This window comes from Pan paniscus, chromosome 7 (assembly GCF_029289425.2).
Source record: "Pan paniscus chromosome 7, NHGRI_mPanPan1-v2.0_pri, whole genome shotgun sequence".
NCBI lineage: Eukaryota > Metazoa > Chordata > Mammalia > Primates > Hominidae > Pan > Pan paniscus.
Genome location: NC_073256.2, coordinates 46,999,044 through 47,018,925, shown reverse-complemented (window position 1 = coordinate 47,018,925; position 19,882 = coordinate 46,999,044). Strand labels below are relative to the sequence as shown.

The following is a 19,882-nucleotide window of genomic DNA, read 5'->3' as shown; positions in this document are numbered from 1 at the left end:
ATGTAACTATCTTAGACTAAAATAAGAATCACAGGATTTTAACTTTACAGCAGGTTTTAAGCAGAAGATTGAATTCTCTAAATTCAAATTTAGACGCCTATAAAAAAAAACTGCATCATCAGGATAGGCATATATAACAGATTAGTAAGTTATTCAAGCATTGTGAATTTTGGGTGAAGGAATGTTTTTAAAGTGTGTATTTCTTTGCCAACTAGTGTTTTAATTGAAAGTGATCTTTATCACACATACATAGAAAGGTAACTATGGAAGATGACAGATAGGATAATTTCCTTGACATTTCATTATGTATGTGTATATCAAAACATCAAGTTGTATACCTTAAATATACACAGTTTTTTAAAAGAAAGGAAAGTGATCCACATTTCTTTTAGGGTATGGTTCACACATGTTGTACAGTACATGTTAAAAAAGTGTTCTGAGAAAAAGCACCCAGTTACCATCAATCAATCATTATTTAGGGGCCCCTAAATATCTCACTCCTACATTGTAATGATGTCACACGGTAAAATATGTAACTACAGTGTCAACAGACTAAAATAACAACCGTGGGATTTTGACTTAACAGCAGGCTTTGAGTAAACTGTGATATAAACAGACTGCAGCATCTTGCAAGAAAAGAAGATCCATTTTAATATTTCCATTTGGAAGAAATACTTTGTTTTCCAGCTCTTTAAAATGAAGAACCTGATTGCAAATCTCTGAAATAAAGACTTGCTCCAAACCAGGGTGTATAAGACTATAAGTCCAACTGAGAACCTGACAACAAAATTATCTGCCCAAAATGATATGTCTTGTCAAGGGTAGAGTCAGAACCAGATCTGAGGTCTCCTGACTTTCAGTCTAGTGTCTTTCCTCTACCCCTTCTGTCCCATCAGTTTCTACTTGAGTCTAGATGCCTTCTGGTAAAGAGCTGGACTTGTGTGGACTCTGTTTAGACTTTGTCTCGTGTTTTAACCTGCGTAGCACTTCCCAACATCCACCCTATTCCTTTTCTACTACCTTCTTGTTGACTGTCTTTTCCCCTTTAAGTCAGTTTCCTTTTGTTTCCAGTGGGCCACACCATCATTGAACACCATGCTTCAACTTCCTCTTGAAGCTCTGTTGTAGTCTCTTCTTCTTCCTATAGTCAGACCAAAGCATGGACAGAAGTTCATCAAGAATGTAAGGCTGGAAGTCAGAATGGGGAAGACCAAGGATCTGGTGAGGAATCAAGTGCAGTGTTGAGCTGAACACATAGTTTGGACCCAGGGATTTTTAAAATATCTGTAAATATAACCTCTTTGGTCCTCTGCTTATCCTTTCTAAAATATAGGAATCGAACAAAAAGACCTTTAGGATTCCTTTTAGCTCTAAAATTCTATGACTTCTGAAGCTTTCTTGTTGTTGTTAGTCAATCAGCAAAATGGTTTATTGAGGGCCTTCCATGGACTCTGTACTTGAGGGTTCTGTGGAGCATGTAAGAGAAAGTGGTTGTAATCTACTTGGGAAGATAAAATTAACAGAAACCACTAGAGAGCAAAACAAACACTGTAAGGTCTAAGTGAAGCGTGAACTATAAATTGAGTAGGAGTTAGGAGGAGAGAAATCCCTGGACATGAGAAAAGTGACAACATTGGTTGCATGGGTTGGGCGATGCATGATTGATAGAGAAGAATTCAGACAATATTTGAATCCAGATACTTTGAATCTTCTGTGTTCTACAGATTCTCCTCTACTTCTTTTCATCTAGAAATTCTGAGTTTATCTGTTGCCATTATTTGAGGGTCCTGGTAGCCCAGGTGGCAGTTAGCTGCAGGGGAGGGTCTTTTTCTTCTTCTCTTATGTGCAAAAAGTGTCTGTCTGTGACAGAAGAGATTCCCTGGCCAAGAGCAAAACTGACATTTCACTGGTCCCAAAGTGGTGGTTGAACCAGTTATTTCAATTCCTATTTTGTATGTCCTTGGCAACCAGAGCTTGAGAGTTAAAAAAGGAAGGAAAGCATGATGTGTGGGAAGCATAAAACCAGCTCCTCAGCCTCTTCCATAAAAAGAGAAGAAATAGGCCTGAGCCACCTCTCCAAGTGGGAACATTCTTACAGCACTAGAGAATGTAGCAAGTGCCAAGAGGAGGGAAAAACATCAATCCCAATTTTGAAAGCTGACAGAGGGTGTATGGGATAAAGCAAGTGAGACATTCACATATGTTCATGACTCTCTCTTCCTCTCTTAATAACCCCCTTCTCTGCCACGTGTCCCCACGTTAGTCTTCCTTTCCTCACTCACTGAAATATACATATGCACTGATGCTCAGAAAACCACCTCAACACCAATATGTAAAGATACTCACATTGTACTGATACATCCATAAGGATATTCATTCTCACAATCACATTCTTTCAATTCAATAAACATAGATACCTGTAACATGCTCTGTAAGCACTCTACTGGAGATGTCAAGATGAATAAGACTTAGTTTCTGTCCTAAATAATATATTGTAATAAACCTATACCAACAAGTATTCAAGTGGAAGCTCAGAGGTGCACACACACACACATTTCTAATCCTACAGATGTGTACATACTTATATGTGCGTACTTATCACATATGTGATATGTGTATACACTGAAATAGAAAAACAGAACTGATCATTCACTTGTTTTGTAAATTCTCATACTATTAATATTGAAACATTTCAGATGGGGGAGTTTCATGTTCCTGTTTTTTCGTTAGTTTTTTCATCTCCTTTCAAATTCTAAAATTGATTTCTCTTTATAATTCCATTTTTAAAATTTCTTTCACTTTAAAAAAAACTATTTTTTCTTTTCTTTTCTTTCATTTTTTCTTTTCTTCTTTCTCTTTTTTTTTTTTTTTTTTTTTGACAGGGTCTGGCTCTGTTACCCAGGTTAGAAGTACAGTGACGTGATCATAGCTCACTGCAGCCTCAACTCCCCGGGCTCAAGCGATCCTCCCACTTCAGCCTCAGCTGGGACTACAGGGACACACCACCACGCCTGGCTAATTTTTTGTATTTTTGTAGAGATAGAGTCTCACCATGTTGCCCAGGCTGCTTTTAAACTCCCTAGCTCAAATGATCTGCCTGCCTTGGCCTCCCAAAGTGCTAGGATTACAGGTGTGAGCCACTGAACCCAGCCTTATTACTTCTTCTTTCATGTGAATTATTCCACATGTAGAAACTGAAAGAAAAAAAAAGAGAGAGAAACCTTGCTCAGGGTAAAAATATATAACCTCAGGAGTAAAATCTGCCTTTTAATACTCAGTTGATACAATGAATGTTTATTCACCGATCCCTTAATGGTATCTTTCTTGTAATGGGTATTTTGAACTATGGTATATGAAATTACCATATTCTTTTTTACTTACTGTAGGTATTTGAAGAAAGAAGAGCCCTGCTTGGCAAATGGGTAAACATTTAAAAATACTATTTTTGCATTATGTTATGTTTTGCATCTTTCAGGCTGCTATTAAAAAATCAGACTGGGTGGCTTATAAATAACAGACATATTTTACTCAACTTGGATAGAAAGAAAAAAACCCAGACATTTGTTTTTCATGGTTCCGGAGGCTTAGGAAGCTCAAGATCAAGGTGCTGGCAGATTCAGTGTCTGCTGAAGCCTCTCTTCATAGACAGCCACCTCCTCACTGTGTCCTCACATGGCAGAAGAGGGAGAATGAATTATCTGGGGTCTTCTTTATAAGGACAATAATCCCCTTCATGAGGGCCCCACCCTCATGACCTAATCACTTCACAAAGACCCCACCTCCTAATCCCATCACACTGGGGGGTTGAGATTTCAACATGAATTTGGGGGTGATGTAAACATTCAGTCTGTAGCATTATCACAGAGGCCAGAGAATTCAGCTTGGATTTAAGGGAGTGCTTCCTCATTTCCTGAGAAGCATGGCAGGTGCTTTCTGTAGGTATCAGTTAGGATTTGGTCAGGAAAACAGAAGTTGTATCTTATTTTAACAGACATAATTCAATGAAAAGGATTGGTTAAGCAAATATTGGAGAACAGAAGAGACAAAAAGGGAATGCTGAGGTCCCAGGGAGACAGAACTGTGGGAATTAGCTACCATCAGCTTTCCTGGTACTGAGAGCTCAGAGGGAAGACCTTCAGCCCCATAGGGAAGCCAGATTTCTGTGGAATAAAGTAGATGACACACAGCCAGCTGGTTCTGATACAGTTGGTGAAGCATGATGGTTCTGGGTGTATGGGAAAAAAACTGGACCTTGGAATCAACAGCTACTGTCAGGGTCAAGAGTTAGGTGATCCTGATAGGAACAGCAACCAAATAGGAGTAAGTTTCTCCTCCCTCAGTTTCCCTCTAGCACCTTCCTCCTCATTGGCAGCATTTATCAGGGAGCCAGCTGTCAAAGGAGAAATATGGTGATAGAGATCTTGCCTTCTTTTCTTTTTTTGAGACGGAGTTTTGCTCTTGTTGCCCAGGCTGGAGTGTAATGGTGCCATCTCGGATCACTGCAACCTCCTCCGCCTCCCGGGTTCAAGTGATTCTCCTGCCTCAGCCTCCTGAGTAGCTGGGATTACAGGTGCCCACCACTATGCCTGGCTAGTTTGTTGTATTTTTAGTAGAGATGGAGTTTCACCATGTTGGCCAGGCTGGTCTTGAACTCTTGACCTCAGGTGATCCACCCCCGCCCCCTTGACCTCCCAAAGTGCTGGGATTACAGGTGCGAACCACATGCCCAGCCCAAGAGATCCTGCCTTCTATGCTCACAAAGTAGAGCACAGAAAGGTGGATATGGGTCAGGTGCAATGGCTCACAACTGTAATACCAGTACTTTGGGAGGCTGAGGGAGGAGGAGAGCTTAAGGCCGGGAGTTTGAGACTAGCCTGGGCAACATAACAAGACCCCATATCTACAAAAATAATAATTAAAAAAATTAGCCAGGCATGGTGGTGCTTTCCTATAGTCCCAGCTACTTGGGATGGGTAAGGCAGGAGGATTGCTTGAGCCCAGGAGTTCAAAGCTATAGTAAGCTGTTGCACTGGTGCACTCCAGCCTGGGCAACAGAGCAAGACCATGTCTCAAAACAAACAAACCCCAAAATAGAAAGATGAATTTGGATCTGGGGGACAGTAGCTTAGTAACCAGCACAGTTTACCCATTTGGCTACTCAGCATTTATATATACCCTTCTATAGATCCTGACACTTCCATACAAGAACTGTAACAATGTTATGTTTTTACCTAACAAGATACAACTATCCTTCATCAAAAACTAGGACTTTCTCATCTGTTCCTCAAAAGGAGGGACACAAAGTCTCAATGGCCATCCCTGGGTGATGATCAAAATATCCATCTCTGGGCTTTTTTTTTTTTTTTTTTTTTTTTGAGATTCTCTGTTTTCTTTCTTCAAGAGAGTAATCTACGGAGGCAGGGCTGGCTTCTTCCTGTTTTTCGTTGTACATTCCTTGATGCTTACCAGGCATTAACAGATATTTTCTAAATCAATAAATAATGGTCTCTTGTTTTTCTCCTTTCCCCAAACAAACTTATTCCTTAAAATCACTAAGTCATATGGTAGCCTATGTACCCCTGCAAAAACCCAATGAATTGGGCTTAAAGGAGATATTTATAATTTATCTTTATTTACATTTCTGTCTCCATTTTAATTTTTAGATTTTCTTTGTTTGTGTGTTTCATGGACAAGACAGTAACATAAGAAATGCATTTTCGAAAGAAAGAAAGAGAGAGGAAGGAAGGAGGGAAGGAAGGAAGGAAGGAAGGGGGAAATAAGGATACCAGTGTTTTTACTTAGCATTACTTGGGATTTTCACTGTAGACATCAAGCACTGTCTTAGTTTTAAAGTTTAATCTAGTATTAGAAGTGAAATCATTTTTTAAAAAAGAATCTAGACAGTGAGAGATAAAATATAATATGAATTGTATTCAATGATAGACAGTCCGGAAGTATTTTTATATTTGGCCATATCTGTCTAATGTTCTGTACAACAGCAAATAAAATAATTAAGAGAAACTGAAAAGCTCTTCTACTTTGCTGTTTCATGCTACTACTTAATCCCCTTCCTCTCAAATCTTCTCTGCCCTTCAATCCCTGTTAGAAAAGGTGATTCCCTCCCAAATTGAGAGCGAACACCACAGGAGAAGTGAAAAGAGAAAGAATCTCAGATTTTCTCTCAGCTTCTGCTCTGTTGCTAATATAAATAATAGTAACATAATAACCCATTTTAATAAAGTAGATGGCATCACTTTTAACTTGCTGGAAACAACCATAATCAGAGTTAGAATTCAAAAGAGAAACAAGGAAAACTGTTTTGCAAATTGCATGATAGCAAAATGATTAACATCCAGGATATATAAAGAGTTCCTACAAGTCAATAAGAAAAATACAAATATCCCTACAGAATAATGGGCTAATATAAGAATGAAGAATATTATAAAAAATGAACAACAAGCATATAAAATATGCTCAATTTTACCAAAATCAGGGAAATGCAAATGAAAACAACGAAATTCCCCAATTCTCTCTTCCTTGCCTATATGGCAAAAATTGAAGAGCTAGATAATAATATATAATATACCCTGTAAGAAAGGATTCACTTGAAAGCAGGAAGATACTTTTAAATTCACCTGGTAAAGACCTTTTAAAGACAATTTGACAGGATCTGTTAAAATGTTAAATGCACGTACCCTTTGAGCCTCTATTTATGTATACTAGAGAAATATTCATTTAGAACATGAAAAGGCATGAAAAAGCATGTGCCAAGATATTGCTCCTCCTCCTCCTTTTTCTTTCTTCCTATTGGAAAGGTATCAGTAGTAATGGTATCAGTAGTAAATTGAGTAAATAGAAAATGCCATATTCATCCTGCTATGACTGAATGAGAAGACAAAAAGCTCTGGAGTTCATTACATATCAGGACATATGTGGCTACATTTTGTTCACTTGTTTATTATTATTATGATTTTTTTTTTTTTTTAAGACGGAGTCTTGCTCTGTCGCCCAGGCTGGAGTGCAGTGGCACGATCTCGGCTCACTGCAAGCTCCGCCTCCCGGGTTCACGCCATTCTCCTGCCTCAGCCTCCCGAGTAGCTGGGACTACAGGTGCCCACCAACGCGCCCGGCTAATTTTTTTTGTATTTTTAGTAGAGACGGGGTTTCACTGTGGTCTCGATCTCCTGACCTCGTGGTCCAGCCGCCTCGGCCTCCCAAAGTGCTGGGTTTACAGGCGTGAGCCCACCGCGCCCGGCCTATTATTATTATTATTATTTTGAGACGGAGTCTCGCTCTGTCGCCCAGGCTGGAGTGCATTGGCGCGATCTCGGCTCACTGCAACCTCCGCCTCCTGGGTTCAAGAGATTCACCTACCTCAGCCTCCTGAGTAGCTGGGATTACAGGTGTGCGCCATCATGCCCAGCTAATTTTTGTATTTTTAGTAGAGACAGAGTTTCACCATGTTTTCAGGCTGGTGTTGAACTCCTGACCTTGTGATCCACCCGCCTCGGCCTCCCAAAGTGCTAGTATTACAGGCGTGAGCCACCACTCCCAGCCATTTTGTTTATTTTTTAAACTGCTACATAGTATTCCCTGGGATGGGTGTACTCTAATTTATTTCACTGCCACTAAGCTGATGGAGATATGTGTGTGTGTGAATGTATAGAAATGCATGACAATCTTCCAGGCATGGTGGTGCCATGCCTTAAGTCCCAGCTAATCCAGAGACTAAAGCAGGAGAATTACTTGAGCCCAGGAGTTTGAAGCTGTAGTGCACCATGATCATGCCTGTGAATAGCCACTGCACTCCAGCCTGGGCCACATAGCAAGACTTTGTCGCTGAAAACAATTTTTTTTTTTTTTTTTTTCTGAGGCAGGGTTTCGCTCTTGTTGCCCAGGCTGGAGTGCAATGGTGCAATCTCGGCTCACCACAACCTCCGCCTCCCAGGTTCAAGCCATTCTCCTCCTTCAGCCTCCCGAGTAGCTGGGGTTACAGGCATGTGCCACCATGCCCAGCTAATTTTGTAATTTTTTTTTAGTAGAGATGGGGTTTCTCCATGTTGGTCAGGCTGGTCTCGAACTCCTGACCTCAGGTGATCCGCCTGCCTCGGCCTTCCAAAGTGCTGGGATTACAGGCATAAGCCACCATGCCCGGCCCTAATAAAAAAAATTTTTTTTAATTAGAAAAAAAGGAAATGCATGAACATCAAACTTTTGAACAGTGGTTATCTGTGGGAGATGAAGTGAGATTTAATGGGGAGCAGTGTTAAAGAAGCTTTTCATTTTTTATTCTATTGATTCTATGTGTGCCTGCTTGAAACTTTTTTTTTTTTTTCAAGATGGAGTCTTACTCTGTAGCTAAGGCTTGAGTGCAGTGGCGTGATCTCAGCTCACTGCAACCTCTACCTCCTGGGCTCAAGTGATCCTCCCACCTCAGCCTCCCGGGTAGCTGGGACTACGGGCATACGCCAACATGCCCATCTTTTTATTTTATTTTATTTTTTATTTTAAGAAACAGGATCTCGCAATGTTGCCCAGCTGGTTTTGGTCTTGAACTCCTGGGCTCAAGCAATCCTTCCGTGTTGGCCTTTCAAAGTGCTGGGACTACAGATGTGAGCCACCTCGCCCAGCCCTGTTTGAAACGTTTAAGACAAAAACATATTTACACTTTGTGAAATTAAATTTTTGATAATAGGACTCAGAAACTCAACCAGAAGAGATCATATAACCAATAAGTCAACAGAAACAAGCCTCTCTCTTTATCCCCCTCCCACCCTCTTTTTGCCATTCAGTGTGAGGTGGGTGGAACCTGATCGCCCTAGCAACCTTCTCACTTCCTGAAATGGCAGCAAGAATCCTTGTAACAACTACTCTAAAAATAGGATGTGCACAGTTATATTGAGTCAAGAAAGCCTTAAAAAAGGCATCCTTCAGGAATGAATCGGGAAGCAAGGTACCGTACATGATGCTAGAATAGGAGAATAATGGTCCTGACGGTCCCCCAATCTCATACATGAGGTCCCTGGCTACTCAGTTAGGGGTATTTTTGCTTGAGAGGTGACGCAAGAGATGTGGGGGATAACTGAATTCCTGTACAGTTAACCCCTCCATGGATTATCTACTTTTTGGATTATTTCTAGCACCTTCTAAATTGTAGAGGGATTTTCCCCTATTGTTCAGCATTCTTCTGAGTCATCTAACCTTCTTCAGTTGGTAGTTTAAGGAATGTAAATTAGTTTTCTATTAGCCTAAACAAACACAATTAGAAAGGAAAATCCCTTGAGGCAAAGAACACCTATCAAAGCCAAACAAATTACCTCTGACCATTGTAATCAGGGAAATAAATGAGGAACCAATGTAATTATCTTTTTAATCGCTGGGGAAAGTGTTTTAATGTTTTCTTTTATAGATTTCTTCAGTATTGTGTAATACTAATGTTCTTTTATATTCGTGTTAAATCACTCATTCTGCAACCTGAGTCCATTCTCTTTTGGGGACAGCAGGAAAGTAGATGAGCTAACCTCATTTATTCTCAATGCACTTTCCATCCTTGTCAATGTGCAAACATGGTAATTTTATGCGCACATCTTTTTATAGTTACTTAACCCACATACATATTATTTTTAACATCACTGTGACATTTTCTAATAGTAGCTGCCATGTCTACAATGAGTCATGCACTCTATTAGGAATTTTATACATATATTATTGTATTTAATCCTCACAACCACCCTACAAGGTAGATGTAATTATCTCTAATGTATAAATGAGGAAATCGAGGCTGACATATTTCTGATGAGTAAAAGTACTAATAGAATATTGGGAGTGAGACACCAAATTGTCTTATTCCTAAGCCCACCATCAACCCATAATGCCCTGCTTTCTCCTATCGTGTTGATATATTACAGTTTGTTTAGCTGATCCCCTACTGTTAGGCATTTTGAGTTATCTTTGATTTTGTTGTGGCAGCCATAATATCTTATGAAAATTTTTTGTAACCGTAATCATCCTGGGTCTCAACGTAGCTCAGCCCCACCAGACTCACATAGCACTGCCCAAAAGTAATTTTAGAATGAATTCCAGGCCGGATGTGGTAGCACATCCCAGCCACTCAGGAGGCTGAGGTGGGAGGATCCCTTGAGCCCAGGAGATCGAGGCTGTAGTGAGCTAGGATTGCACCACTGTACGCCAACCTGGGCGACACAGTGAGACCCTGTCTCTAAAAAAACAGAATGAAATAAAAAATAAGTAAAATGAATTCCAATCTTCATTTTGTCTCTTTCAAGGAAAACAGGAGATCCAGTTCAAAACTCACAGCCATACTCCTCCAATCTGCCTTCACTCCCCAGCTCTCCCACACTAGCTGCCGTAGAGGCTACCATTGCCTCTGTGAGGCCCACAACTCCCGTCAAGCCAACTTTCCAACTGTTCTTCCCCTCTCGCCTCTCACCTTCCTTTTGGCTCTTTATTTTATAGATCAATTCAGTTTCTAGGGCCAGTTCCCCTGGCCTTAGCCATTCTGGCCGGGTTTCTCTTCACTCATTCTCCTGAGAACCCATCTGAAAGAGCTGGGAAAGAAGTCTCTCTCTCTCTTTTTTTTTTAAAGATGGAGTCTTGCTCTGTTGCCCAGGCTGGAGTGCAGTGGCATGATCTTGGCTAACTGCAAGCACTGCCTCCTGGGTTCACGCCATTCTTCTGCCTCAGCCTCCCGTGTAACTGGGACTACAGGCGCCTGCCACCATGCCTGGCTAATTTTTTTTTTTTTTAAGTAGAGATGGGTTTTCACCGTGTCAGCCAGGATGGTCTCGATCTCCTGACTTCGTGATCCACCCACCTTGGCCTCCCAAAGTGCTGGGATTACAGGTGTGAGCCACTGCGCCTGGCCAGAAGTCTCCTTTTATGGGAGTTGGAGATATAGCTTGTATAGAAACGGGGCTAGGAGATGTCAGGGAACACTCACACATGAATCAGTTTTATTCCTGTAGTCTTCGCAGTTAAAGTTTTTGTTTTTTCATTTTAGGGTCCTCCTCCTCCCCACCACAGTGATAGTCTCCAAAGTGAGATTTGTGGGTCATAGAATAAATCTATAGTAGTGAATAGTTTTATTTAGGAAGTATTTCTACTGTTATTCTACTGTTTTTTTGTTTTGTTTTGTTTTGTTTTTTCAGATGGAGTTTTTGCTCTTGCTGCCCAGGCTGGAGTGCAATGGCACTCCGCAACCTCCGCCTCCTGGGTTCAAGCGATTCTCCTGCCTCACACTCCCGAATAGCTGGAATTACAGGCATGTACCACCATGCCTGGCTAATTTTGTGTTTTCAGTAGAGACGGGGTTTCTCCATGTTGGTCAGGCTGGTCTTGAACTCCTGACCTCACGTGATCCACCGGCCTCGGCCTCCCAGGCATGAGCCACCATGCCTCTAATGTTAAAATTTATGGAAGGCCATTGTTTTGGACTGAGCTCCTATACTAGGCCCCAACAGACCAAACCAACCCAGAATGGAGGCACTCTCACGTAATCAAACTGAACTTTAAAAAGTGCCAGTTTAAATTAAAAATGAAAACCAGGACCAAAAACAAAAACAAAACAACAACAACAACAAAAAACCCAAAACAGGAGATTCACAGCAACCAATCTGAAGGGCCCCAGTTTATCTGAGCTGGCATAAGAAAGTCCCCTCTGTTTTAATCTTATGAGATAAGTAACTCTGAAACAATCAATCCACTTTTTGTTCCTTATTTCTGCTTTTTAAAAAATTTTTTATTATTTTTTTATTTTTATTGATAGGGCCTCTCTCTGTTGCCCAGGCTGGAGTGCAATGGCATGACCACAGCTCACTGCAGCCTCCACCACCCGGGCTCAAGCAGTTCTCCCACCTCAGCCTCCTGAGTAGCTGGGACCACAGGCGTACACCACCATACCCAGCTAACTTTTTATTTTTTTGTGCCGTTGGGGTGTTGCTCGGGCTGGTTTCAAATTCCTGGGCTCAAGAGATTCTCCTGCCTCTGCCTCCCAAAGTGCTGAGATTACAGACATGAGCCACCACACGGGGCCTATTTCTCCTTTCTTCAACACATTTCTGCCCCTGAAGCCAACCAACCTCCTCTGCTCAGCTCTGAGGAGCTCTTATCTGTTCTTTTGATGGGATGCTACCTGATTCATGAATGGCTAATAAAAGCCAATTAGATCTTTAAACGCAATTTGTTGACATTTTGTTTTTTAACACTACTAATTAAAAAATATATATCAAGTTGACCCTTGTGAAGCCAAAAAGAAAAAAAAAACCATCAAATTAAATTTAAAATACATTGTACAACTGTGACGAAGTTAACTTGTTGTAAGGCTTGCAAAAAATAAATTTTTCCTTTACGTGCCTTTTTAGGTAGTCAGTGTATTTTATGATTACGACTAAAATAATTATAAACAGATTATAAAATTCTGTTTATAGCCGGGCACAGTGGCTCACGCCTGTAGTCTTAGCACTTTGGGAGGCCAAGGTGGGTGGATCACGAGGTCAGAAGTTCGAGACCAGCCTGACCAACATGGTGAAACCCTGTCTCTACTAAAAATACTAAAGTTAGCCAGGCGCGGTGGCGCGTGCCTGTAATCCCAGCTACTCGGGAGGCTGAGGCAGGAGAATCACTTGAACCCAGGAGGTGGAGGTTGCAGTGAGCCGAGATTGCGCCACTGCACTCCAATCTAGGCAACAGAGTGAGACTCCGTCTCAAAAAAAAAAATTCTGTTTATAATAACTGTACTGAATATATGTGAAATGCAATAATATACAAAAATACAACCAGCTCAAACTTCCCTATTTTCTCTTCCCCAATGGGCCAGGGAAGAAAAGAGATTTAGACTTCCAGTGAAGTAGCTCACTGAGCTGGTAGGTGGTGTTCCCTTTTTCTCTTTTGGTTTTGGGCAGTGTCAAGGTGCTCATCCTTGGTCATTCCCTGATCTTGGGTGTTGTTCAGGGTAATCTCGGAGGAAAATTGTGAAGTAGCCAAGTGTTGGACATACCCTGGCTTCCTTTGGCATTCACTTCCTCTCTTCAAGTCCTCCTTTATCAACACATCCTCTCCAATCATATCAGTCATTTACATACTAGTGAGAATTTACCCCAATATACTTTCCTTCTGAGGGATATTTGCTTGTAATACTTTATCTCCAATTGTGAATACAAGGATTTGTTTCTGGTCCTGCTGTTTTAAGCACTGATGGGATAATGCAGAAACTATTTGGGGGGAGGAGCTGCACAGTTATTTTATCTTAAAATTGTCTTTTATAAGCAGATATATTCTCAGTTTATGAATATGGCCAGCTCCCAATTTATTGTTCATATGTGACTGCAAGTTTTGAGGTCACATGCACTTCTGTGTGCACACTTAGGTCATGCACATGCTCCCATATAAATGTGAGAGAAGACAGGTGGCAAAGCATGGAATTTGCTGATTAGGGAAATAAATACTAGAAATAAATTACTAAACTCCCTTTCTATGCCATTGTCATGTCTTACTCATAATGAATCTGCTATCAGACTAAACCTGGAGCTTTTTACATTTTGCTTTGTTTTGTTTTTCCAGTTTGACAAATGGACAGACTCTCAAAGAAGAAGAATCCTCACAGGCCTGTTGGAGCGCTGCTCGCTGTCCCAGCAAAAGTTCTGCTGTCGAAAGCTTCAAGAGAAAATTCCAGCAGAAGCCCTGGACTTTACGACCAAGCTTCCAAGGGTGTTATCTTTATACATCTTTTCTTTCCTGGACCCCCGGAGCCTTTGTCGTTGTGCACAGGTAAAGGCAAGGAAGGGGTATATGGTGTTTTGTGAGGACAGCCTTAGGAAACTTGAAACTTGAAACTAGAAGTTAAGGGGAAACACAGGCACACACACACACACATATACACACATACACACAAACACACACAAATGTACACTTAGACACACATATACTCATAAACACACACACATATACACACATACATATACACATACACACACACAAATATATACAAATACAAACACAAACACACATATACACAAACACAAATATACACACAAACACACATACACATATACACACATACACACACAAACACACACATACATATACACATGCACACACAAATACACGCACAAACACAAACACGTGTACACAAATAAACACACACATACACGGACACACATAAACACACAAACATACAAACACACAAACATACATATACACACACAAACACACATACACACACAAACATACACACACACACACAAAACTAAGAAAGAGAAGGGATGATCAATATGTTTGTACATTTGGATTAACCTCCACCATCTTTATGTCCAACTCTATTTAGAACTCAAATGGGGAAAAAAGTATAAGCCACATTAGTGTACAACAAAGAAGTATTATCTAGTTGGGGAACTAAATATACATGTAAGAAATGGTGCATCAGCAGGACGGTCTTATACTGCACAGCATTCAGCTGCAATAAGGTCCTCAATTGTAGAGCACAGGGCATTCATGAATAAAAAAGCTCAAAATAAGGACCTAATGAGGTATGTACAAAAGAGAATGAGACTAAAAGAGATCCAGATGGGCAGGTGTGCTCATACAGGCCTTGGAAAAGGAGCTGATTGTTATTTTTTTTCTTTTACAAGTAATTCTGTCCTGTATTAAAGTGAAGTTAAATTATTTTAGATATAAAACTGATAGTCATTTTGTTGAGTCTTTTCATAGAGTTTGGCAAGACCAGAAATTACCTGCCAGTGTGCATTCATATATGTGTGACATGTTAACTTTAGTTTTTAAAATTAAGAAAGTGAATGCGGGGCCGGGCGCGGTGGCTCACGCCTGTAATCCCAGCACTTTGGGAGGCCGAGGCGGGCGGATCACGAGGTCAGGAGATCGAGACCATCCTGGCTAACACAGTGAAACCCCATCTCTACTAAAAATACGAAAAATTAGCTGGGCGTGGTGGCGGGCGCCTGTAGTCCCAGCTACTCGGGAGGCTGAGGCAGGAGAATGGCATGAACCTGGGAGGCAGAGCTTGCAGTGAGCCGAGATTGCACCACTACACTCCAGCCTGAGCGACAGAGCAAGACACCGTCTCAGAAAAAAAAAAAAAAAAAGAAGAAAAAGAAATGAATGCAGGAGAAAAGATGGGTCTGGGTGTGGCGGCTCACACCTGTAATCCCAGCACTTTGGGAGGCCAAGGTGGGAGAATTGCCTGAGCCTAGGGGTTCAAGACTAGCCTGGGCAACATAGGGAGACCTCGTCTTTACAAAACATTTTAAAATTAGGTGGGTGTGGTGATGTGCCTGTGGTCCCAGCTACTTGGGAAGCTGAAGTGGGAGGATTACTTGAACCCAGAAGGTTGAGGCTTCAGTGAACTATGACTGTGCCACTACACAACAGCCTGGGCAACAGAGTGAGACTCTGTCTCAAAAAAAAAAAATGTATTATTCAATAAATGGTGTAGGGACAATTGAGCAACTCTCTGGAAAAAAAATTTCAGTAGGATAAAAGACAGATAAAACCAAAGGAAACTATTAAAGTCCTCAAAGAAAACAGGAAAGGAAGCCTTTGTGAGTATTGCATGATACCCAGAAGTCTTAAAAGAAAATATGCAATTTAAAATCTTGCTTTCTTCATTTTATGTATCGTGAGCAAGAATGAAGAAGCAGATTTTTAAATTGTGACTATAAAAATTAAAATATTCTTCATGGAACAGAACACCATAAATAAATCCAAACAGTAGGCAGGGAAAAAAATCGATTGCATGAAAAGGGCTAATTTCTTTATTTTTTTTAAAGAGCTCTTATAAATCTCTATTAAGAAAAAAAAGAAAGACCAACAACCCAGCAGAAAAATGAGCAAAGGAAATGAACAAGTAATCTATAGAAAAAGAAATGCAGATGTCTCTAAAATATGTAAGATGCTTAGCCTCATTATGGCATGCCATCTTTCTTGACTCAGATTGAGATTTTTTTAAATGATAATATTCTATATTGGTGAGGATGTGGGGAAACAAGAACTTTCATGTATTGCTGGTAGATAAATAGATGTAACCACCATGGAGAACCACTGGGCAGTGTTAACATTTCAAATAAAAATTCCCTTTGCCCCAGCAGTTCCACTGCTTGGAATTTGTCTGATGGGTGTCCTGCAACATGGTAAAAGCCATACCTGTATAAGAATATTGCAGCATTGTCTGTCCTAGCAACACGTTGGAAACAATGAAAATGTCTACCAGGAGGGACTGGGTAAATAAGTTGCAACTATCTCCAAGACACGTCATTGGTAAAAAAAAAAAAAAAAAAGCAGAGGTATAGAATTGTCCTACCATCTTCTAAAGAATAAAGAATATATACGGCCAGGCACAGTGGCTTGCCTGTAATCCCAGCACTTTGGGAGGCCATGGCTGGCAATTGCTTGAGGCCAAGAGTTTGAGACTGGCCTGGGTATTATGGCGAGACCCCCATCTCTACAAAAAATACAAAAATTAGCCAGGTGTGGTGGCACATGCCCATAGTCCCAACTACTCGGGAGGCTGAGGTAGGAGGATTGCTGGAGCCCAGGAAGTTAAAGCTGCAGCGAGCCAAGATTGCAGCACTGTACTCTAGCCTGGGAACATAGCAAGACCCTGTCTCTACAAAAGTTAAAAATTAGTCAGGTTGGCCTGGCGCAGAGGTGGCTCACACCTGTAATCCTAGCACTTTAAGAGGCCAAGGTGGGCAGATCACTTGAGGTCAGGAGTTTGAAACCAGCCTGGCCAATATGGTGAAAACTCATCTCTATTATAAATACAAAAATTAGCCCAGTGTGGTGGTGTGTACCTGTAATCCCAGCTATTTGGGGGGGCTGAGGCAGGAGGGTTGCTTGAATCTGGGAGTTGGAGGCTGCAGTGAGCCGAGATCATGCCACTGCATTCTAGCCTGAGTCACAAAGTGAGACGCTGTCTCCCAAAAAAAAAAAAAAATTAGCCAGGTATAGCGGCATGTGCCTAGAGTCCCAGCTACTTGAGAGGCTAAGTAAGGCAGGAAGATTGCTTGAGGCTGGGGGGTTGAAGGCTACAGTAAGCTATGATCATGCCTCTGCACTCCAGCCTGAGCAACATGGTGAGACTTTGTCTCAAAAAAAAAAAAAAAAAAATATATATATATATATATATATATTTGTTACTATATGCCTAGAATATTCTGGAATTATATACCAGAAACTGGTAACAGTGGTCTCATCCAAGGAGAAGAATGGGTAACTGGGGAATAGTGATGGGAGAGGGACTTCCTTTGTTTCTTTGAATTTGGTATTAGTATGCACATACCTATTCCAAAAATGATTTTTTGTTTGTTTGTTTTTTGAGACGAAGTCTTGCTCTGTTGCTCAGGCTGGAGTGCAGTGGCACAGTCTCAGCTCACTGCAACCTCCGCCTCCCGGGTTCAAGAGATTCTCTTGCCTCAGAATCTCGAGTAGCTGAGATTACAGCATGCGCCACCATGTCTGGCTAATTTTTGTACTTTTAGTAGAGACAGGGTTTCACCGTGTTGGCCAGGCTGGTCTCAGACTCTTGACCTCAAGTGATCTGCTCACCTTGGCCTCCCAGAGTGCTGGGATTACAGGCATGAGCCACCACACCTGGCCTGAAATGATTTTTTAAAAGAACATAGCAATCTGGTTGCCCAGTAATAAGAGGGTATCAAATAGCCATATATGATGCATTATTATTATTATTATTATTATTATTATTATTATTATTTTTGAGACAGAGTCTAGCTCTTGTCGCCCAGGCTGGAGTGCAATGACTCGATCTCGGCTCACTGCAACCTCCGCCCACCCCGGGTTCAAGCAATTCTCCTGCCTCAGCCTCCCGAGTAGCTGGGATTACAGGCACATGTCACCACGCCCAGCTAATTTTTGTATTTTTAGGAAAGACAGGGTTTCGCCATGTTGGCCAGGCAGGTCTGGAACTCCTGGCCTCGGGTGATCCACTCGCCTCGGCCTCTCAAAGTGCTGGGATTACAAGCGTGAGCCACTGCGCCCAGCTTATGATACATTATTATACAACCATTAGTAAACATGTTTTGGAAGAACAGAGATACTATAATATTTAAAATAAAGAAAGATTTTAAGTTGTATATAGAGTTTCCCAATTTTCTTTTGTATGTACTTCAAATAAAAACCGAAAGGAAAAGAACTCTACCAGGTTGTCAATAATGGTCATCTCTGATTTACAGGGTCATGGGTTAAACTTCTCAGAATTTTTCATTTTCCACGAGGATAATATTATTATTAGAGGGAAATGTTATTTGAAATAGCTAATTCTATCATCTGCATGCACTATAAGTCATAATTTCTTCTCACTACTGACCATGGGGAAGACACAGACCATCATTCTTCAGCCAGATTTAAAGTAAAACATATAAAGTCATTGCTGTTTTAAAAAGATGGAAGGCTGTGGAGGAATTGTGTCTTGTAAATTTGAAAGCTCTTACTTACCTTTCAATTCTCTTCATTCCTCTCTACCTTTAAACAAACAAAATAACACAAAAACACAAAAAACAAAAACTGTATTTGCCTTGGTAAGAAGAACAACTTAAGTACTCAGGTCAAAACATGATCTAAAGAAGAGGAGAAACCCTGTCTCTACTAAAAATACAGAATTAGATGGGCATAGTGGCGCATGCCTGTAATCCCAGCTACTCGGGAGGCTGAGGCAGGAGAATCGCTTGATCCCGGGAGGCGGAGGTTGTAGTGAGCCAAGATCGCACCACTGCACTCCAGCCTGGGCAACAAGGGCAAAACTCTGTCTCAAAAAAAAAAAAAAAAAAAAAAAAAGAAGAAGAAGAAGAAGAGGAGAAAAGGAATGAGAATTGAGAGACTTTTCTCCCCCTTCCCTTTCCCAAAAACTCCATCTCTCCATTGAATTCTGAGCTAATTTACCATGTGGAGATGAGGTGGGTGTTGTTTCATTTCTGGGTCGAACAAACTAAATGTGATTTCTGTTGCTGCCTGCAGGGCTGTATCAAATCCTCTAAACTTTTTCCTCCTTCCCTAACCTTTCCTGAATCTATTATTTCTTCTAATTGTGCCCTACTCTTTCCTCAACATCTCATCTTCTGCACGTAAAACAAACATAGTAGGAACTCAATAAATGGTGGGTGGAAGGAGGGAGGCAGAGAGGAACAGAAAAATAGGTGTATGGATAGCAAGGGCCATTACAGAGTGTTCCCCTTTTGGGGGTGAGGGGGCACTCAAAAATTATTAATTATTTAATTGATCTTGAAAAAGAGGCCAGTTTTCTAAGGGTGAAATTTGGGCTTGAAGGTTATATGTCATCTTTGCAACTCTTACAACTAAGACACTGAATCCCTAGTTTCAGCTTTATATGTGAACTTGATCCTAGTTTCTGGCAAGACTTATTCAAACCCTTGGGTAAATTATTATAAATATTGCTACACATAGTAGGGCCATCTCTGCCATTTGCTGGATGGGTGGGATTAGCCATAATGCTGTGGAACTGGTATGTACATAATAAGTGCTTTATGCTTTGTAGAATCCTAAAGGCTCTATACATCACATAGTATCAGTGATTATATTCCATTTATAAAATTTATATTTAGTGAAATTGAAAGAATGGAGGTGATATGGTTGGGCTATGTCCCCACCTATGTCTCATCTTGAATTGTAGCTCCCATAATGCCCAAGTGTTGTGGGAGGGAATCAGTGGGAGAAAATTGAATCATGGGGGTGGTTTCCCCCATACTGTTCTCATGGTAGTGAGTCATTCTTATGAGATCTGATAGTTTTATAAAGGGTTTCCCCTTTTGCTTGGCTTTCATTCTCTCTTGCCTGCCACCATGTAAGACATGCCTTTCCCCTCCCACCATGATTGTGA

The 19,882-nt window shown here is 41.0% G+C and overlaps 1 protein-coding gene across 7 annotated transcripts in view; it reads left to right on the top strand.

Annotated features, from left to right (window-relative positions):
• FBXO16 (F-box protein 16) overlaps positions 1-19,882 on the top strand; it is a 72,978-nt gene that overhangs the window by 13,138 nt on the left and 39,958 nt on the right. For 4 of the 7 annotated variants that reach the window (XR_008626366.2, XM_008956216.4, XM_008956219.5 and 1 more), the window contains exons 3-4: positions 3,387-3,422; positions 13,579-13,785. Coding sequence is in view for 5 of the 7 variants with exons in the window: in XM_008956216.4 (XP_008954464.1) it covers positions 3,387-3,422; positions 13,579-13,785 (243 nt within the window). In the remaining 2 variants the exon portion in view is untranslated. The remainder of the gene's footprint in view (positions 1-3,386; positions 3,423-13,578; positions 13,786-19,882) is intronic. The other 3 variants (XR_008626367.2, XM_008956218.4, XM_057302995.2) reach the window with 1 other exon arrangement.